Raw genomic sequence first — 22,988 nt, 5'->3', positions numbered from 1 at the left:
ATATTTGCACTTTCTTTTGTCCCTCTTTCCTTTATACAAAGGAATTATGCATGCTCTCTTGCCAATCTCTACTAGGTATCACAAGGTCTACATCCAATATATGGGCAATCTAACACTTATTTCTTTTATTTTCATTTATATTATATGTACTACGTCTATCATTTTATAAAATAATTGTTTTTTAACTGAAAAACACTACAGGCAGTTCAGCTGACTAATTTAAGGGGTAATCCTGTAGAACCCTCAAATATTTAGAAAAAGGAAGAGAGGGAAAGTGGATCAAGGAAGTCTAAGATTTTTACCTAAGAAAATACTCTGCTATAAATTCAAGGGTTATAAGGAATAAAAAATAGCATAATAGTATGCAAAACAAGAGTTATTAACTTGCAACTGTCAAGAAGACAAAGATGTTACAAGAAAACAAGCTGTTAAATGATAAAAAAAAAAACACTATATGAGGAGCAAATCCTTATTAGATGATGTTTTGCTTTAAGCAGAGCTTCATCAAGTCAGTGACTTGAAGTTCTACTCAAATCAAATCAAAATTAGAATCAAAATTTTATTTCTTTGCTGACATTACAATGTGTTTACCTAGAGTTTACCTGGAGAGAGTTCCGGGGGTCAACGCCCCCGCGGCCCGGTCTGTGACCAGGCCTCCTGGTGGATCAGAGCCTGATCAACCAGGCTGTTACTGCTGGCTGCACACAAACCAACGTACGAGCCACAGCCCGGCTGGTCAGGAACCGACTTTAGGTGCTTGTCCAGTGCCAGCTTGAAGACTGCCAGGAGTCTGTTGGTAATCCCCCTTATGTATGCTGGGAGGCAGTTGAACAGTCTCGGCCCCCTGATACTTATTGTATTAACGTGCTAGTGACACCCCTGCTTTTCATTGGGGGGATGTTGCATCGTCTGCCAAGTCTTTTGCTTTCGTAGTGAGTGATTTTCGTGTGCAAGTTCGGTACTAGTCCCTCTACGATTTTCCAGGTGTATATAATCATGTATCTCTCCCGCCTGTGTTCCAGGGAATACAGGTTTAGGAACCTCAAGCGCTCCCAGTAATTGAGGTGTTTTATCTCCGTTATGCGCGCCGTGAAGGTTCTCTGTACATTTTCTAGGTCAGCAATTTCACCTGCCTTGAAAGGTGCTGTTAGTGTGCAGCAATATTCCAGCCTAGATAGAACAAGTGACCTGAAGAGTGTCATCATGGGCTTGGCCTCCCTAGTTTTGAAGGTTCTCATTATCCATCCTGTCATTTTTCTAGCAGATGCGATTGATACAATGTTATGGTCCTTGAAGGTGAGATCCTCCGACATGATCACTCCCAGGTCTTTGACGTTGGTGTTTCGCTCTATTTTGTGGCCAGAATTTGTTTTGTACTCTGATGAAGATTTAATTTCCTCGTGTTTACCGAATCGAATCGAGGACGACGAGATCTGTCGTAAGATGGGAAGGAAGAATGATATGGAAGGATGGAAATAACTGGAAAAGGATGGGGAGGAGGGGAAGAGGAGGAATCAAGGCAAGTGGCCCAACAACTTTGGGACATGTGGTACAAAAGTACTGGAGACGTAGATAGAGAGGCTTGACTGATGTCATTGCTTGGCTCACTAGGAGAGGATGGCGAAGGCAGCGGTAGGAGCTGGGAGTGTCAGAAGGCAGCAAGCAGGATGAGTTGGTTATGGTCTTAAACCGTTTATCAGTGCGGTAAATTGTTTTCGGGAGAATTGTATCACACTTATGGGAGAGCTGTAGTAGTATTCGTTGGTTTGGAGTTAGTGGAGTATCTGGTTGTAGGTAGGGAATGGTCTTTCTTCGCTTTGGTACGATACAGTGTTATCTTGGAGATGTTGGATGAGTTTTAGGCGAGTCATGCTTGCAGGGTACAGCCTCGTGGTGTAGAATATGAGTCCTTTGTGTTTAACCCATGGTGTTCCAGGTAATCGACGTGAGCTAAGTAGAGAAGGCGGTGGTGGAGTAGAGGAAGGTGGTGTTGCTTCGTTTTCAACTTCAGTAGACGAATTAGAAGATGTTTCTGGTGGTAAGGCTTTTGATTGGTTGGATTCAGTGAGAGGTGGTGGCGGTGGAGGCTTCTCATTGGTCATTGTTGGATTGACGTCACTAGTTGGTGGTGTTGATGGAACTTCTGCAGAAGAGTTGGCGATTAAGTTTTTGGTGAATTTGAGAATTTCTTCAGAGGGTGGAGATGCTGGAAATGTAAATGAAGGCATGTTATTTAATGCAAATAACTCGTTGATGGTAGAGTTAAATGATCCAGGTACAGCCATGTTTTGCATATGAGCGTATAGTAGACAGTAGTGAATCTTCGTTACGTCACATGTTGGAGGAGTGATGGTAGTGGTGGTGGTGGAGGTGGGCTGAGTAGATGCTTGAAGTAATTTTGTAGTGTCTGCTTGTATTTTTGCAATTGCTGCATACGTTGGAGTGTTGCTAGTAGGTTTTTTCTTTGCTGCATCTTGTGTTTTCTTCATAATATCCTTTCTTGTAGGACATTTTGCTGCCAGTGTATGGTGATCATTACTCTTGCAGTTTAAGCACGCTGGTTGTGTTGGAGCAGCAGCAGTGCAGGAACTGAAGGCGTGTCCCTCACTACCACATGTAGTGCAGAACTTCTTGTCTTTTACTGGACATGCTTTGGTGGTGTGATGGTATGAATAACAGTTCCAGCAATGTTGGATGTAGTGATATCTCTCTGCTTCAATGTAGGTAGGGTTGATGTAGTAGTAGTAGACAGCAAGACCTTCGTTCAGTGCAGTGGCAGCCATGTTCACGTCTGTGAAGGTGACCTTGATCATGGACGTTGCATTTGGGATTTTTGTAATGCTGTCAACAGTAGCCCAAGTATTTTGCGTCTCGATGGATGACTTGAGTTCAGCAGGTGTTTGAGACATCAGAATCTTGTCCAGTTTTTTTAGGAATACTGATTTCCTTGCCCTGAGGACAGGAGATGACGTAACAGTAAACCCTTGAGTAGTAAGAGTAGTGATGGCTTCTGTAGTGAGTAGCTTCTCTGCTTCAGCATCATCGTGACACACAACAATGAATGCTTCTTTCAGTGACAATATGGTGTTGAATTTTACTTCCAGTGCTCCCTGAACAACAGTTGCAAGAGCAATCTTCGTTGAATCATCAACGGTACCATTTCTTGGTTTGATCTTTACACGATTTGCATAGCTCATCGTGTTTACCATATCTGAGTAATTGAAATTTCTCATCCTTGAACTTCATATTGTTTTCTGCAGCCCACTGAAAGATTTGGTTGATGTCCGCCTGGAGCCTTGCAGTGTCTGCAATGGAAGACACTGTCATGCAGATTCGGGTGTCATCTGCAAAGGAAGACACGGTGCTGTGGCTGACATCCTTGTCTATGTCAGATATGAGGATGAGGAACAAGATGGGAGCGAGTACTGTGCCTTGTGGAACAGAGCTTTTCACCGTAGCTGCCTCGGACTTTACTCTGTTGACTACTACTCTCTGTGTTCTGTTAGTGAGGAAATTATAGATCCATCGACCGACTTTTCCTGTGTGTTTACATTTCATAATTTGATTGGTATGACGAAAGCCACTATCATGACAAGGCATTTCAGGCAGACTTAACCTAATACTTAACCTTTTCAGAGTCCGTCCCGTAGACCTACGGCTTCACGTTGTGTCCAAAATTCTAGCGCCGTCAAATTTAGAGTGAAAGCTCTCATAGGCCTACATGTGAGAGAACGGGTCTGCGTGGTGGGTGTGCACCATAAACAAAAAATCTAGGCGCCCACATAGCATTGTGGGAACGCCGGCTCAGTTACCCTTGTTCACCATGCCTCGTCGCAAGTCAGCTCTCACTCCATGGAAAATTGGGACTCTCCTCTTCCTATCTGATAGTTCTGACACTGATGGAAGTGGAAATGAAGACGAATTCTTTGGCTTTGATCAGTTAGTGACCGAAAGGAATGACCAGGATATCGATAATAGTGCAGAAAACCCTGACGATCCTCAACCTTCTACCTCTGGTGTGGGCACTCCTCAGTCACGGTCAGTTGTACCTCAACGCAAGAGAAAAACTATTATTTTCGCGTGGCCAGGCCTCTGACTTCAGTAATGATGATGATAGTGACGTGGATTGTGATTTTATTGCTCTTGACGATCATTCGAGTAGTGATAGTGAGGAATCATATTCACCAGTGAAGCGTCGGTATGTACGCCGCCGCATGCGCTCGGGTAGTGTACCCTATGCTGTGCCCAGGGGACGGAGTACATCTCGGAGTACATCCCGTGGCCCTACACCAGGTTTAGATAGTGATAGTGAAGATGATGTGGCTACACTTAGCATGAATAGACCACAGGCATCAGCAGATGGTGGTAGTGGTGATGGTAGTGGCACCGCCATGTGTGACTCACCAGCCCAGGCTGGGACCCACGCTGCTGACTCCTCAGTTCAAGGACAAAGCGGAGCATCAGCCACCATCCCACCACAGCCACAACCACCCGCACAACCAGCCTATGATGTCCAGTATCCACCAGCAAACCGTATCTGGGATTGGCAGCAAAATCCCAATTTTGTTCCCAAGCCCCACCACTCTGATAACTCTCAAAGTGGAATTCTACCTACTTGTCCCCTTGGAACCATGGCCAATGAACTGGAATTCTTTAAATTATTCTTTGACCAGCCCTTGATGGAAACTATTGTCAGGGAAAGTAATAAATATTTTGAGTACACCATGGCAAATACGATATAACTACAGTCAAGACTACACAGGTGGAAAGAGACGACTGTTGCAGAAATGTATTTGCTTTTTGCAACAATAATGCTTATGCCTCATGTCTACAAGCATAATAAAGAAGCATACTGGTCCACAGATTGGCTAATTTCTACCCTGGTCTTCAGTGAAATCATCCCAGTGAACAGGCTTATCTTACTGTTACGTATGTTACACTTCTCTGACAAAACCAGGCCTGACAGAAGTGACAGGTTATACAAGATTAGAAATGTTTTTATGCATCTCAAACAAAAGTTCAGTATATACCTTTATCCATTCAAGAATCTTGTAATTGACGAGTCTTTGATTTTGTTCAAAGGTAGACTGTCATTCAAGCAGTATATACCGAGCAAGAGGAAACGCTTTGGTATAAAACTGTTTGTACTCTGTGACTGTGACAGTGGCCTGGTATTGGATATTGTTGTATACACTGGATGTAAAACATTGAAAGATACCAAGATGTTATTGGGTATCTCAGGTGACGTAGTGAGAAGCATGATGGCACCTTATCTTGGTAAGGGGCATACATTATATACCAATAACTGGTACACAAGCCCATTGCTCATTGATTTCTTGCGAGTGAACAAGGCAAATGTGTGTGGCACAGTGCGTTCTAATCGTAAACATATGCCCAGGCTCAACGCAGGTGCTCGTGGTGATGACGTGCAGGTGTTTACTGCCAATGACATCATGGCATTACGGTGGCATGACAAACGAGATGTCACACTGTTGACAACCATTCACCGTAATGAAATGCAAGACAGTGGCAAAGTTGATCGAGTGACTAATGAACGTATTCGAAAACCAGTGACAGTGATTGATTATACACAAAACATGAGCTTGGTTGACAAATGTGACATGCAGATTGGTTTTGTTGATTGTGTTCGTAAAAGTTACAAGTGGTACATGAAACTTTTCTTTCATCTCATGGACATTTCAATGATCAATGCATATAATATGTACCAAATAAAGACTGGCAACAGACCACCGTATGGTGAATTTTGTTTGTCTGTTGTCAGACAACTCATAATGAAGTACCAGGTAACAACACCTGCTATACAACAAGGTCCTCGAATTCCTCAGGATATACCCAAGCGTTTGAGGAGGGAAGGTGATTTCATAATACAGCTTCCTTCAACTCAGAAGAAATTTGCTCAGAAGAGATACATCGTCTGTGCACAAACAAAACGACGGCAACAAAGACGCAAAGACACTCGGTTTATGTGTGAGGAATGTAAGGTACCTCTGTGCATGGTGCCTTGTTTCAAGGAGTTCCACAAGCTCCAGCAGTTCTAAAACCATGTCCAGTGACTGTAAATATGTAAATACATATATGATAGAACATTAGTATTATACAAGATTTGTGCATGTTTATTGTAATAAACAACAGTGGTAAACAATAATATGATAACTTTAGTGCAGTTATTGTATTCAATACAGTGAGATTATATTTATACATTATATACAGTATTGTTAGTAGGAAAAGAAAAAAATTGGAAAAGAAAAGAAAAGAAAAAACTACAAAAACTGCTAAATAAAGTAATGCGCGTATGTGGAATTCGTCGATGTTGCCGCCACCACGTCATTTTGGACAAACTTCTCGGCACTGTATCTCGGTAAGTACTGATCAGAAATTTTTTTTTGTCTTATTACCTTCACAAAAATATGTTCTTTAATTCTGTAAGAAAAATTTTTTTTTTTTTTTTTTTTCAAAATTTCTTGGACACTGGAGCACCACTTCAGATTTTGGCCTTGGACCCTGAAAGGGTTAAAAACTACGTATGTCAAGTCTGGACAGGTGAAGAGTGGTAGATTACATTATTATTATAATCAAAAAGAAGCGCTAAGCCACAAGGACTATACAGCGCTGCAGGGCAGGAAGGAAGCGAGGGCATCAGGTGGCAAAAGGGAGATGGATGAGCAACAGGTTACGGATAACAGCGGGGCAGTGGATGGTGAAAGGGTAAAGGGCAGCAAGAGACTGAACCAGAAAGGGCTGAGGGGAGTGTGAAAAGTATCATCAGAGTTTGTGGAGTAAATCAGTCGTTGTCAAGAAGTCAATGAGAGAGTCAGGATTAAAGGAGGGTCCATCAGCAAGAAGGGAAGGTAAAGAGAGAGTAGGAGAACGAAGACGACGTTGGAGGTAAATTCTGCGTGCTCGTTGATAGAGAGGGCAGTCTAACAGAATGTGGCTAATCGATACTGGAACTTGACACTGCTCACAGAGAGGAACAGGGTGCCTCTCCATGAGATACCCATGAGTAAGACGAGTGTGGCCAATGCGAAGGCGGGAGAGAGTGGTCTCCCAACCTCGGCACTGATGACAAGAAGACGGCCAGTAACCTATGCTCGGTTTAATAGAATGAAGTTTGTTACCGAGCAGAGTTGACCAACGTTGTTGCCAACGGGTGCGAAGGTGGGTAGCTATTGCAGCAAAATAGTCTAGAAATGGAACACCTCGATAGGAAATTGGTAGGTCATATACTGCTGACCGCGCAGCAGTGTCTGCCTGTTCATTGCCCTGTACGTCGACATGACCAGGGACCCAACAAAAAACAATATCTTTATGTTTGGTAGAGATACGGCGTAGCCAAAGTTGGATACGGAGAACTAGGGGATGAGATGTATCAAATTTTCGTATAGCCTGTAGAGCACTAAGGGAGTCTGAGACTACTACAAATGATGACACAGGCATAGATGCGATACGAATAAGTGCTGCAAGAATGGCATACAGTTCAGCAGTAAAAATGCTAGCTGAAGATAGTAAATGCCCTCGTACGACGCTGTCCGGAAACACTGCTGCGAATCCGACGCCGTCTGAAGACTTAGAGCCATCTGTGTACACAGCGGTGGCATGAGAATGAGAGTGGAAGTGATCAAGAAAAAGAGAGCGGGAAGCCACCGTAGGCAGTTGAGCTTTCGAGCAAGGGAGTGAGAAAGAACAGACCCGAACAGCTGGAACTTCCCAGGGGGGTAGGGAAAAGTGAGATGCTACATGAACATATAAAGGTGGTAACTGAAGGGAAGACAAGAGTGAAAGTAGGCGAAGAGAAAAGGGACGGAGCAAACAGGGGCGGCGAACGAATAAAGAATGTCTACTAATATCGGTGACCATTCTATAAATGGAAGGATTGTGTAGATCGTGAGAGCGTACATAGTAACGAAGGCAATGGGCATCACGGCGATCAGACAAGGATGGAACATTTGCTTCTGTATAGAGGCTCTCAACAGGGGAAGAGCGAAAAGCACCAAGGCACAAACGTAAGCCTTGGTGATGGATAGAGTTAAGGCTAGAGAGAGTAGCAGGAGAGGCCGCGGAATAAATCTGGTCACCATAATCGAGTTTCGATAAAACGAGGGCTGAATGTAGGCGAAGCAGAGTTCGACGATCAGCTCCCCAGGAAAGATGAGCAAGGGTTTTAAGAAGGTTTAGCCGGCTGTGACAAGTTGCCTTCAGAGAGGTAATGTGAGGTTTCCAGGTTAACCGACGGTCAAAGAGAAGGCCTAGAAACCTGACTGTATCACGTTCGGGGATACGGGAGCCATAGAGATACAAAGGATGATCGGAGATAACAGAGCGTCTAGTGAAAGTAATTTGGTGAGTTTTGGTACTTGAAAATTTAAACCCATGTGTGGTGGCCCAAGTGGAAACACGGTCGACCGCATGCTGGAGAGAAACTGCAATAAGGTGACAGTCAGCGCCTGCACAAGCAATAGCGAAGTCATCAACATAGAGTGATGACCAAATATTGGGTGGAAGAACAGAGGCCAAATCATTTATAGCAAGGAGAAAAAGTGTTGTGCTTAGAACACATCCCTGAGGGACACCTTCAGCTTGGACGAAGTCCGGGGAAAGAACATTATTGACTCGAACACGGAAATGTCTGTCAGTTAAAAAGTTCTTAAGGAAGGATGGTAGATTGCCTCGGAGGCCTAAGGAATGGGCCTGGGCCAAAATATTATACCTCCAAGTTGTGTCATATGCCTTCTCAAGGTCAAAAAATATGGCAATAACTGAGTGATTATTCGCAAAGGCATTACGAACATACGTATCCAAGCGTAGTAAGGGGGCTATGGTAGAACGACCCTTACGAAAGCCATATTGACTAGCGGAGAGACTGTTGTGAGTCTCCAAATACCACATTAAACGTCGATTTACGAGGCGTTCCATCACTTTGCAAACTGCACTTGTAAGAGCGATGGGGCGATAGTGGGAGGCATCATGTCCTGTAGTACCCGGTTTGCGGAAAGGGAGAACAATGGCAGATTTCCACAGCTGGGGAAGAACTCCTTGTGCCCAAATAAGATTGAAGAGGTGTAAGAGGACTACAAGGGCTGACCGATGTAAATGTTGTAACATACGAATATGAATGTCATCAGGCCCAGCTGCCGATGATCGGCAAGCTGAGAGCGTTGCCTCCAGTTCTTGAAGTGTAAAAGGCACATTATACTGTTCTTCTCCGAGAGAAGAAAAGTCCAAGGGTACTAACTCTCTGGCAGACTTTGAGGAAAGAAACGAGGGGCATAGATGGAGCCCTCGGGAAATACGGACCAGATGTGTGCCAAGTTCAATGGCAACGTCGAGAGGGTTTGCTATATCAACACCAGTGACCCGTAGAACAGGAGCCGGGTCAGGAGAGTATTTACCACTCAATTTCCTCACTTTTTTCCAGACTGCACTCATAGAAGAAGCAGAGGTGATGGTGGAAACATAGTCTCGCCAACAAGTGCGTTTAGCTTCACGGATGACACGGCGAGCGATCGCACGCTTCTGCTTAAAATCAACAAGTCTCTCAGCGGTTCTATTGTACCGGTACCTGCCCCATGCAGCACGTTTCAAACGTACTGCACGAGCACAAGCAGGAGACCACCAAGGCACGCACTTCTGAGAATGCCTGCCTGAGGTGTGGGGTATAGAATGAGAAGCTGCGGTATAAACTGATGTCGAGAAGATGTGTAGGAGCTCATCAATGGAGGATGAAGAAGGAACCTCACTAAAAGCAGTGAGGTGTGAGTAAAGATCCCAATTTGCCCGATCAAATTGCCAGCGAGGGCTACGGGAAGGTGGTGAATAGGAAGGAGAAGTAAGAATGATCGGAAAATGATCGCTGTCATGTAAGTCTGGTAGAACAGACCAGGTGAAGTCTAGTGCTGTGGAGGAAGAGCAGACTGATAGATCGATGCAAGAGAGAGTATGAGTACGAGGATCAAAATGGGTGGGAGTACCCGTATTTAAAACATGGAGGGGGTGAGAGGCAAGAAAAGCCTCCAACTGAATGCCACGTGAGTCACAATGAGACCCCCCCCAGAGGAAATGGTGGGCATTAAAATCACCAAGTAACAGAAGTGGTGGTGGTAAGGATGAAACAAGAAAGGCAAAGTCTGGGATAGAAAATGCTCGAGAAGGAGAGAGATATAAAGAACATATTGTAAACCACTTATTCAAGTGGATACGGGCTGCAGTGTAATGCAGCGAGGTATGGACAAATAGTTGACAGTACGGAATATCATTGCGTAGAAGAAGGGCACTTTCATTAAAGGTCCCATCTGAGAAAGGATCCGAAGAATACAATAAATTATAGCCTGAGATAGGTTGGAAAACAGCCGAGTGTAATTTTGGTTCTTGTAAGCAAGCACCAACAGGGGAAAACCTGGAAAGCAACATCTGAAGCTCACCCCGATTACCCCTGAGGCCGCGGACATTCCACTGTAAATAGGCCATGATTGGCGATGAAGAAAATATCAGGAATCTGTAGGTAAAGGCACCTACGGACTAGAGGGGTTAGAAAAGTCAACGTGTGGTGGCATTGGAAGATGTTCAAGTAGCGAAGGAACGGAGCGTTGCGAAGAATGGGGTTGTGAAGATGGAGGAGAGGGAAGAGAAGGAACAGGAAGTGAATCAGTGTCCATTGAAGGTTTAGTCTCTGCAATATATTCTGAAATGGCTTCAAGTGTTTCTGAATTCAAAGATGTATGGGAAACCATATTGGAGATAGGAGGAGGAGGGTGAGTAAAGATTGGGACAGTAATGGACTGTACCAAAGTAGAGGGGGAGGGAAAAGTGTAAGGGACTGGAGATGAAGTGTGGGGGGGGACAGAAGAGGTAGAAACCTGGGAGGTGACAGAAGAGGGAGAAACTTGGGAGGGGACGGGGGTGGAAGGCATAGTACGAGGAGGAGGGTGAATCTCCACACTTGTAATAGAGCCAGAGAGAGGGGAAGAACTAGGTACAGAGACTGGAAAGGTAACGTGTGGAGGTGGAAGAAGGGAAGGAAGGGGCAAAGAAGATTTGAGCAATGTGGATTTTTTGGACTTCTGAGTAGAGGGGCGATTGGTATTAGGTGTCGTACGAGGTCTTGTCGATACTGGGGCTTGTGAGGAAGGACGCGAAGATGTGAGAACAGACTGAGTTGTAGTCGGGACGTCAGAGCCAAGGACAGCAAAAGGATTAGATGCCGTAATGGCTATGGGAGGGGTAACAACAGAGGAGGCTGCAGAAGATGGGACCCCAGAAGTGGGGGGATGTTTGGAAACACGAGAATAAGAAACACGGGGTAGTCTCCCTTGGAGGCGGAGATGAGTAACTGCCATAGCATAAGGGAGACCTTCTGCCTCTTTGAGGCAACGGATTTCACGTTCATTTAAGTAGACCTGGCAACGGCGGGAGTACGAAGGGTGAGCTTCATTACAATTAAGGCAAGATGGAGGTTGACTGCAAGATGTATTAGAATGGTTGTCGGCACCACAGACTGGGCATTCGGCCATAGATCTGCAATATTTCGCTGGGTGACCAAAACGCCAGCAATTTCTACATTGTTGCGGTGTAGGTATCACCTTTCGAACTTGTAACCGATGTCCCGCGACATACACAGAGGACGGGAGCTCTCGGCTGTCAAAAGTTAAACGAGCCACATTGCAAGGGTAACGTCTCCGCCCCCGGGCAGGAAGGACATAAGTGTCTACTTTGAGGATTGGGAGATCCTGGAGTTCCAGCTGTTCAAAAATGTCATTGCCACATGACTGGAAATTCTGTTGGACTATGGTATGGGGCAGAATGACAGTACCACTACAAGAATTGAGAGAAAGATGTTTTTCAATAGTGATAGGAGTAGTATCGATATTCGAAAGGAGAGAAAGATCATGAGCTTGGGTAGCATTCTGGACAGTGACGATGCGCGTACCGCTCTTGAGAGCGTGAAATGAAATATCTCTGCCAACATGACGCAGGAGCGCTTTGGCAATACTATGGTCAGAAAGGTAGGCAGAAGAAGAAGTTGGTCTTAAAGTAAAGAATTTAGTCCATTGTGTGGTCCGAAACTGAGCGTGGAGAGGGAGTGCTTGACGTGTCGGTCGTTTCCGAGTAGAATGGGAAGGTAACGACGGAGCATCATCAGGAGATTGACGTTGGCATTTAGGAGTAGGACCGGAGTTGGTCCGGCATGAAACGGGTGGGCGATTCGAAAATTGCCGTACCGTAGAGGGAGAAGCCGGAAGCATAGTCAAAGGAGAGCGGAGTTCAGACAAATCGAAGGAGTCAGTCGAAGCCCCGGTACCTGAAGCGGGTGAGGAAACAGCACCAGCAAGAGGTACAGGGGCATCAGGAGTGTCCGAAGAGTGGTCTAAACACAAGGCAGGGTCAGAATGGGGTGCGGTATCAAGAAGGGGCCCGGGGGTAGTGGTTTCATGGACTAGGGCTGCCATGGTTAGGTTACTCCTTTGCTTTTTGTTTTTAAGAAAAAAAAAGAAAGAAGAAAAGAAAATAAAAACAAAAAAAAGAATAAAAAAAGGGGGGAGCGGGGAGGAATAGTTCCCAGGAGGAATGAAAGGGCCGGAAATCTCCCTCCGCGCCCAAGAGGACTCGACACCGCTAGTAGCGCAGATGCAGCATGGAACCCGTGCCATACCCTACCCTTCATGCCAGTAAACCAGCAATCCGGGATAGCAACCTCACATCTGCCGAGCTACCCGGTGGACAAAAGAGAGGGCGGCCGGATATCCGCCACAAAGCATACCTCCTTCAGCCACCACCCCCGGAATCCGAAAGGTGGCTTCCAGAGATACACCCGTCGCCCAAAAGACACCCAAAGCTACTCCGGGATACCGGAGAGGGATCGGGACATCCCTAGGCAATCCAGATTCCACGGCAAACTACGCCACCGCCAAGAAACCTCAACGGAATGGGATCGACCCCGGTGTCCTTTCCCCTACCTAGGAACTAGCACGCCTGTGGGAGAAATCACGAAGGCTAAAAAGAGGAAGGGCAAAAGGGAGGGGTGAGGAGGAGGAGGAGGAATGGAAAAAGGGGAGGATGGGGAGGATGGGATAGGGGAGGGGAGAATGGGGGGTAATTAGGTTCGGTCTGAGGAAGAAGACCGACAGGGCTAATTCCTCAGACCAAGAGCCTCTTCACCACGCCAAGGAGCCCCCCTTGAAGAGGTGGTAGATTACAAATATTCAATATTTTACTCTATTATTAATATGAGGTGGTACAATTTATGATAAAACATACATTTTTAACTTTGTAATATTGGATTAATAGTTAAGGGATAATAATATATTGGGAGAGTTGCTTTAAATTTGGTTAGAGTTTAGCATAGTGTGGGTATGGTTGTTATTGAGAGATGAGATGATTTTTTAGTATAGTCCTAAATTGATTTACAGTGAATCATCATCTGTAAGTAAAGGCTTGCTCTGCACCTAATGACTTTTTTTTACCATATTTGTTCTATGGCAAATCTTACCATCTCACAAGCTGTTATATGAGCACTGCCTCCAGAGTACACCTACCAGACTACCTTCCTGAAACTTAAAAATGGTACTTACTGCATGCTGCCAATTGTTGCATATATCACAAAGGATCATGAGGCCATCATCTTGATTAACATTACAGGGGCAACGTACCACAAAACCAGCTTGTTCTCTGTTGTTGGATTCCCTCACACTGAGAACACTTACTAAAGATGCTGGGAGAAGATACAATTATCTAATTAAATAAATTGCATCACATTCATTTCTCAAAACATTTGGTAATTTTTTCATCCATATATACTGGTAATATGTCACTTTATCATTGGCTACCCTTATATAATATGGCAGCAATGAAAACCTTGCTGCACAACCAGATATTTAAATATAAATTAGAGAGAATAAGAACCAGAGAAGTACAAAACAGAATTATATAACTAAAGCAATACTCCCACAGCTATGCTGGTGTAGAATTAGTTTGTAAAAACCAGTGGAGCCCATGCTAGCCTCTCTTTGGTGCACATAAAATACATAGCTGGATGCATCATTAATGCTAGCTGGTCTAGCAGTCAGTACACTGGCCTGTGAGTTTTAGAACTCACCTGCCATGAGTTTGATCCCCACCCATCATGTTTGTTTTCACTCATGTTATTGTAATTTCATGTGTCTCACTGTATACTTCTGCATTTTCTCCAGTTTCTTATTATACTTTTCCTGGTGCAGGTTCCATACTGGTGTTGCATGCTCTATGATGGGCCTGACATATATTGTATAAAGGGCCTGAAATTCATAAAGACTTCTCTTAGATTTGCCAGACAAGCAATGGCTGCAGAGATCATTTGGCTGATGTGAGCCTCTGGAAATATTGGGCACTATGTTCACCCCTAGGTCTCTCTGTCCCCCTAGTCCATACCCCATTTTCAGTCTTCTTGCTTCTTCCCCAATCTTCATGACCTTCCATTTACTGGGTTAAATTCAAGAAACCACTTATCTGGCCACTCTTCCAATTTGTCCAAATCCCTTTGGAGCCTTTCCTTGTCCTCATTTATTTTTATTCTCTATTAGTCACACATCATAAGTAAACAGGGATTTCTCCGAATCAATCTCATCTAAAATGTTATTCATATAAACGAGAAACAGAACTGGTCCTGATATCAACCCCTGCAGAACCCCATTCTGACGTTTCTTTCTTGATAGTCATTATTTGCTTCCTTCCCCAAAAATGCTCTTTGATCCATTGGATTATGCTCCCTGTTATTGCTGCCTGAATCTCAAGTTTTTGGCCCAGTCTCTTGAGGGGTTCAGTATCAAATGCCTTCTTGCAGTCTAAAAAATGCTATTCACTAAACTCTCTCTTTCTCCTTCCACATCTGTTCCTTTGTCAAAAACTAAAAGTTAGAGACAAGATTTGCTATCCAGAAACCCATGCTGGTTATTATTTATGAAACCCCTTCTCTTGAAGTATTCTACCACTCTTCTTCTAATAAGTTTTTCCATTACCTTGCAAGGTATGCATTCCAGAGAAACTGGTATGTGGTTTAACACCTGTCTGTCTGCATAACCAAGGGCTTTCTGCATGCACAACCAAATATCACCTATCTCCATATTTTGTATCATATAGAAATAAATCTTTGACTTTCTCTTTTCTTAAATATTGGGATTACATTTGTTGTCTTCCAGATCTCTGGTAACTGTCCTGTATCCACTGACATATTGTAGATTATAGCTAGTTGTTTAGACAATGTTTCTGCATCCTCTCTCAGAATCCATGGCAACACCTGATCAGTATCCAGGTCCATCAAAATTTCCTTTACCTCTTTCCCTGTTGTGTGACTGACTCCCGGTACTTGTCAGTACCCCTGTTCCTTAAGTCTCCTTGGTATTGCCTGTTTCCAATGAGAAGGCCCTGTCAAATTTTTTTTATCAACACTTAAAGAGACCTCCTTGTTACTGTATATGAGCCCTCCTCCTTCCTTCCTCAGTCAAATTACCTGTTTCTTTGCTATCATTTTTCTTCTGGTGTGGCTGTGAAATAGTTTCAGTTCAGACTTGGCCTCTGCTACTAAATCATTCTCAAACTGTCTCTCAGCTTCTCTCCTCACCCAAAAACGATTGTTTCTGGCCAGTCAGCTCACTTCTGTGTTCTTGTCTGACCTTTTCTTTCTGTTTTTCCACTCTCTCACACACATTTTATTTTTTTTGCCTCCTTGCACACTCACATTTATGGGACCCCCATTAACAATAGTCATGTTATTTGAATACCTACTTGTAGTTACAAGTACAGGGCTCTGCAATATCTAATCTTCAGTATTTAGCTTGTCAAATAATAGTTTAAAGCACAAGTTACTTAATTCAATTCAAGTTTATTCTCTATAAGGGTTACAATGTGGGGTTTACAGGTTTTGGGTATTGTGTGGTTTACATGTTATAAAATACTAATTACAGAGGGGGCCACTAGGACACCTAGCATGGCTAAGCATTTCGGGCAGACTTAGATTAATTCTTAACATTAAATCCTTACAGATTATGGTATTAAGGCTAAGTGACTACATCATAATTTGTGAGTTTAGCAATGTGAATGCTTTTGTTTTGGCACAATACAAAGTGTCTATATTGGAGTATCATAGGCAAACTTATGACTAGTAGGGATTTATTATTTTAAGATTAAGATTAGTATTTTTGGGTTTATAGTCAGTGGGTGAGTGAGTGTTATTGTGAACCACCAGGTGGTTATCATGTAGCTAGCTGTTGGGGTGTATCAGGGAGATAAGATGTTTTCTAACTGTAGTTTTGAAAGTGATGAATGTGTCTGCAGTTCCAGAGTTTTCAAGTAGGGTGTTCCAGATTTTAGGTCCTTTGAAATACACTGAATTTTTGTAAAGGTTTGGTCGAACACGGGGAATGTCATAGAGATGTTTGTGTCTGGTGTTATGCCTGTGGATCCTGTCACAACTATCAAGAAAGCATTTTAGGTCAAGGTTAATATTGGAATTTAAGGTCCTGTAGATATAGATTGCACAGTAGTAAGTGTGGATGTTCTGAACAGGGAGTAAGTTTAGATCTATGAAGAGTGGGGGGTGTGTTGCCAGGGATGGGATTTAGTGATTATTCTTACTGCGGCTTTTCGTTGGGTTATTATTGGCTTTAGGTGTGTTGCTGCAGTTGAACCCCAAGCACAGATAGCATAGGTGAGGTATGGATATATAAGTAAATGGTATAGCGTGAGAAGGGCAGTTTGTGGCACGTAGTATCATATCTTGGAGAGGATCCCAACCGTTTTGGATACTTTTTTTGTTATGTGTTGGATATGGGTACTGAAATTTAGGTTGTTGTCGATGTATAGGCCAAGGAATTTGCCCTCATTATGTCTGGCAATTAGAGTGTTGTCGATCTTAATGTGAAGTTGCGCAACACCTGCTCTGCTACCAAACATAATATAGTAAGTTTTGCCAGTGTTAAGTGTAAGTTTATTGGCTGTCATCCAAGTCGATATTTTGAGCAGCTCCTCATTAACAATGGTGTTGAGGGTGGCAAGATTAGGGTGGGAGATGACATAAGTCATGTCGTCAGCAAAGAGAATGGGTTTCAGGTGTTGGGATATGTTTGGAAGTTCATTGATGTAAATGAGGAAGAGCAGGGGTCCAAGGACACTTCCCTCCGGAACTCCAGTATCAAGTGGCCGTATTGATGAGGCTGTGTCTTTAATGGTGACATACTGATACCTATTAGAAACGTAGGATTTAAAATATGCAAGCGCATGGCATCTTATACCACAGTGGTCAAGTTTGTGGAGTAGGATGCCATGGTCTACTGTGTCAAACGCTTTTCTTAGGTCAATAAAAATTCCTGGCGGATATTCTTTATTTTCCAATGCTGTGTAAAGCAGGTCTAGCATTTTTATAATTGCATCATTAGTGCTTTTATTTTTCCTGAATCCAAATTGGCAGGGGTTGAGTATGTTTTGTGACGTCATAAATGAGTATAGTCTCCTGTGCACGAGTTTCTCGAAGATTTTGGATAGCAATGGTAAGTTTGATATTGGCCTATAGTTGTTTACATCTGTAGGGTCACCACCTTTATGTATTGGTGTAAACCTTGCTGTCTTGAGTAGTGTCAGGAAAGTGCTAGTTTCTAGTGACTTGTTAAAAAGTAATGTAATAGCATGCGAAAGGACATGGGCCGCTCGCTTGTACAATAATGGTGGGACATGAGACAGATTCCCTGAGTAAATTTTAAGTGACTTTATGATCGCGGTGACTTCCGTGGGCTCAGTTGGTACAAGATAGAAGGAATTTGGGAAATTCCCATCTAGGTAGTCCCTGGCACGGGCATTGTTACATGGGATTTTACTGGCGAGATTAGATCCTATGTTTGAGAAGAAGTCGTTTATCTTGTTAGCTTTATCAGTGGGATGCAGTGGTGTTTCATGAGGTTTAGTTAGAACAATATTCTTGTTTTTTTTCAGTTTGTGGGTCCCCAGAATCTGGGAAAGTGTTTTCCAGGTCTTTTTTATATCTCCTCTTGTGTCAGTGAATCTGCTGGAGTAGTACAGCTGTTTGGCTTTCTTTATTAATTTGGTGAGAACTGTTGAATATTGTTTAAGAATATCTTTGTGTATTAAGCCCTGTCTATATTGCTTTTCAATTGGTGTTTCTTATCAATGGATTTCAGAATGCTGCTGGTTAGCCATGGGCAACCAAGCCGTTTATTCGTGATCCGTTTCGTTTTTATAGGACAATGTTTGTTGTATAGTCTAAGTATTTTGTTAAGAAAAATGTCTGTCCAATCGTCAATACCATTGGCATTGGAAAATTCTGTAGGCCAGTCAAGTCTCTAGGTCTGCTGTGAAATTCATAATATTGAGGCCTCGTCATGGAGTCTAAATGAAACTTTGTTGTATTCGAGTGGTGGCTTACTAATGTTTGTTAAGAGGAAGGTTGGGTAGTGGTCAGTAGTGCTGTCTGTGATTATCCCTGATTTAAGGGGGGCTAGTATATTGGTCCATATCTGGTATATTATGAATATGGACTTGAAATTAGATTCATAATAATAAAGTGCTTGTATAAATAATTAATTAGAAAAATACACACCTGGTGTAGTTTGTAATGGGCTTGGGAGTGAGAGCGTCCTCACATTAGAATTTTGTGTTGGCATCTGAGGCACCAACTGAGCATCATCTTGTGAACTAATGTTGTTGCAAATTCCAGAGGTAAAAGTTATGTCTTCAGTAATGCTGGGGACCCAATTATCTACATTCATGGTGATGTCATCCAGTTGGTTTTCATATTTTACATGGGCTGCAGCAGGCTCATTTTTATGGTGAATAACAAAAGGTGAATCACAATTTCCATTTTGCTTTGCGTGACAGCTTCTCCCTAAAATGGAAATTAAACTTCTAAAACAACTCTATTATGGTATCAAATTATGAGACGAGATAAACAAATCTCAGAATTACAATGAAAGCCAGATGAACAGTAGTAATGTACCAAACCTGATGATGATGATTCATAGGAACAGGTGCGAGGTAATGAAACTTTAGCATAACTTCGAACCAAGACCTCATTAGTTTCCGAAGACTGCACAAAGTTCTTTACACCTGGATTCTCAGGCAGCTCTTTATCTTTTTCTTCCTAAAACAAATTTAAGTATAAATGAGTTAAAAAAATTACCCTCCTTTACACTGTAATAAAAAAAAATATAAACAATAATACAGTAAATATAGCAATGAAGAAAATGACACAATTCTGTGGCTGGAATATTTCACTTTCAACTAACAAAATAACAGTAATTGCAGCAATGTATAAAGAGAATATAAATATATTACTATACATTAAAATCTGTATAACAGTGCTGCACTTAATTGTTACACTAAGGTTTTCCTTTTTTTTTTTTTAACCTGGAACATGTGCTATTAGGCAGTATACAATTCACATTATTATTAACTAAACAAGAAATAATGTAAGATAGCAAAGTTAAAAGAGCATATGGTATGACACACTGAGCAAGTACCTGGTAAAGCAGAAGGCACCAGAGCACTGAGTCAAGCCTCACTTTGCATACTACAGGCATGCACAGTAAGTGATGGTGTCAAACTCTGGCTATATCACCTGCTTATTCTTTCCCCAGACTATCATACATGAAGTTGTGTGATTGTCTAAACAAACAAACAAACAACTTTATTTCTATAAAGTGGAGAGAACTCTACAGTATACAATTAGGGTAACTGACATTATAAACTAATTTAAGAAAGCCCCTCATTATGCAAGGCATTTTGGACAGCCTTAAAACTAACTTATAATTACTAGACAATGAGACACATACAGTACATGAGAATAAGAATTACCTTATTTATACTTTATTGAAGGTATTCAAATTCAAATTTTTATTTCTCTACAAAGTTTACAATGTGTGATAATAAAAAAAAATAAAAAAAATTTTATTATTATTATCACACTGGCTGATTCCCACCAAGGCAGGGTGGCCCGAAAAAGAAAAACTTTCACCATCATTCACTCCATCACTGTCTTGCCAGAAGGGTGCTTTACACTACAGTTTTTAAACTGCAACATTAACACCCCTCCTTCAGAGTGCAGGCACTGTACTTCCCATCTCCAGGACTCAAGTCCGGCCTGCCGGTTTCCCTGAACCCCTTCATAAATGTTACTTTGCTCACACTCCAACAGCACGTCAAGTATTAAAAACCATTTGTCTCCATTCACTCCTATCAAACACGCTCACGCATGCCTGCTGGAAGTCCAAGCCCCTCGCACACAAAACCTCCTTTACCCCCTCCCTCCAACCTTTCCTAGGCCGACCCCTACCCCGCCTTCCTTCCACTACAGACTGATACACTCTTGAATTCAAGTCACTCTGTTTCGCTCCATTCTCTCTACATGTCCGAACCACTTCAACAACCCTTCCTTGATGTGTTAGGTACAAAGAAAGCCACTATCATGTCAGGGCATTTCGGGCAGACTAATCCTAATACTGTCCTTAAAAACTACTTAAGTCTAGACAGAATAAAGTGTTACAACAGTACAATTTTAGTCATATTCAGTTATTCAATCAAAAATTCTAATTAAGGATACATTAATGATGAAGCTAAGTATACCTGAATTAATACAAAAAAAAATGCCTTTCTAGTAATAAATGAGAGTTGAAGGAAGCCTGAAACAAGAAGAGGGGCAATACTGGATGAAAGCCAGGGTTTCAAAACAACAAAACAAACAAAAGTTTATTTCTTTGCAAAGGTTACAATGTGTGTTTATATTTCATAATTTGACTGGTATAAAGAAAGCCACTATCATGCTGGGGCATTTCGAGCATTTCAGGATTTATTCAGCATAATAAACTGTTGGGAGGATCACATTAAAGTAAGGATGTGTTTTTTAGCAATAGCTTTGAAGCAGTTGACGGATGGGGAGCCTCTGGAATCTTCAGGCAAAGTGTCCCAGATTTTAGGTCCTTTTTTGCATAGGGTTGAGTCAAACATGAGGAATATCATAGAGATTTTTGTGTCTGGTATCATGCCTACGAGTTCTGTTGCAACTATCAGTAAAGATTTTCTGGGCAGGTTTGATATTAGAATTGGCTGTCCTGTATATGTAGTATGCACAGTAGCAAGAGTAAATTTTATGTATATTAAGTAAGCTTAGACTTCTGAAGAGTAGAGGAGTGTGTTGTCTGGCATTAGACTGGAGTGTCCTGCGGCCTGGTGGCAAAAGCTCTTGCTTCACATGGTGAGGGTCCGGGTCCGATTCCTGGCAAAAAGGTGGAAACATTGGACATATTTCCTTACACCGGTTGTCCATGTTCACCCATCAGTAACAATGGGTACCTGGGTGTTAGTCGACTGGTGTGGGTCGCATCCTGAGACAAAACTGACCTAATTTGCCCGAAATGCTTTGTATAACAAGCAGCTTTCAATATAGTAGTATGTCACTGATGTCAGCTAGGCCTGTTTACCCTCTACATGTACTTGTAGAAATAAAGATATTATATTATGATCACTCATACAGACTCTCTCAGTTGAGTTACTATGCATTGGCTTTAGGTGATTTGCTGTAGTGGATCTCCAGACACAAACTGCATTGGTGAGGCAGGAATAGATTAGAGTAGTATACTGTGAGTAGTTCTGTTTGAGGTATACAGTAATGTATCTTAGAGAGGAAGATAACTGATTTAGATACTTTTTTGTTATGTGCTGAATGTGGGTGTTGAATTTCAAGTTGCTGTCAAGGAAGAGAACCTAAGAATTTTCCTTCATTTTGTCTTGGGAGAACCTTTGTTCATAACATTACGATTCAAATTTGGGTGGGAGATGACAGAAGTTGTGTCGTCAGCAAATAGAAGAGGTCCAAGTTGTTGAGATGCGTCCTCTTTCTATTCTACATCAATGATCTCCCCAATGAATCTCAACTCCATAAACCAGTTCTATTCGCAGATAACACTACTTATGTCTACTCCCACTCAAACCCAGCTATACTCAGAGACACTGTAAACAATGAGCTGCTAAAAACATGAACTTGGATGATGACCAACAAACTCACTCTCAACACAGACAAAACAAACTTCATGCTGTTTGGAAACAGAGCCTTAAATATCCAACTGAATATAGTATTGATAAATGATTCCCCTATTACAAGACACACTGAGGGTAAATTTCTAGGTCTTCTCCTTGACTGTAATCTTAAATTTCATTCCCACATCCAGCATATGTCCAAGAAAATTTCCAAATCAGTAGGCATCTTTCCAAGATACAATACTATGTATATCCCTACCTCACCTATGGTATTTGTCCCTAAGGATCAACCACAGCCAACCACCTTAAACCAATAAAAAGCTGCTGTGCAGATGATTACCAGCTCCTGTGCTAGACAGCACACCCCATAACTTTTCAAAAGCCCAAACTTACTAAATATACAACACACTAAACTCCAATATAAACCCTCCACTTAAACTTCTCCTTGATAGCTACAACAGAATGCACAGTCACAATACAAGGTATAAGGCACTCTTCGACATCCCTCATATCAGTCTCACAAGTATGCAAAACTGTACTGCACATAAAGGGCTAAAAGATCTGGTAAAGGATCCCCTGACTACATATAAATTTAGAACTTTGCTTAAAAATCATCTTATCTCTGAATACTAACCAAACCGACCAAAACAACTTCTGATCAGTTTGACGCAACTCTCCCAAATACTATATGACCTCTAGTTTATTAAACATCTGCCAATCCATGAAATATTACTTTTTGAACCATTATTTGTAATATTGTTTTTATTATGTGCAACTTCAAGACTATTATTCTTATAAACCTCCACCTTGACTACCTTGCATTATGTAGTATTAAGATTAAATAAAGGTTTTAATGCAAGTTAACAACTCTTATCTTGTCTAGATTTAAGTAGTTATTATGTACTAGGATTAGTCTGCCCAAAATGCCCCGGCATGATAGTGGCTTTCTTTGTACTTAG

At 42.2% G+C, this 22,988-nt stretch overlaps 1 protein-coding gene across 3 annotated transcripts in view; it reads right to left on the bottom strand.

Annotated features, from left to right (window-relative positions):
- LOC128705456 (uncharacterized) overlaps positions 1-22,988 on the bottom strand; it is an 88,183-nt gene that overhangs the window by 32,296 nt on the left and 32,899 nt on the right. For all 3 annotated transcript variants that reach the window (XM_070093649.1, XM_070093648.1, XM_070093650.1), the window contains exons 9-11: positions 19,000-19,138; positions 18,599-18,883; positions 13,587-13,726 (exon numbers count right to left, since the gene is read on the bottom strand). In XM_070093649.1, coding sequence (XP_069949750.1) covers positions 13,587-13,726; positions 18,599-18,883; positions 19,000-19,138 — 564 coding nt within the window. The remainder of the gene's footprint in view (positions 1-13,586; positions 13,727-18,598; positions 18,884-18,999; positions 19,139-22,988) is intronic.

This window comes from Cherax quadricarinatus, chromosome 43 (genome assembly GCF_038502225.1).
Source record: "Cherax quadricarinatus isolate ZL_2023a chromosome 43, ASM3850222v1, whole genome shotgun sequence".
Lineage (NCBI taxonomy): Eukaryota > Metazoa > Arthropoda > Malacostraca > Decapoda > Parastacidae > Cherax > Cherax quadricarinatus.
Note: the sequence above shows the minus strand (reverse complement) of the source record. Positions and strands in the feature narration are given on the sequence as shown.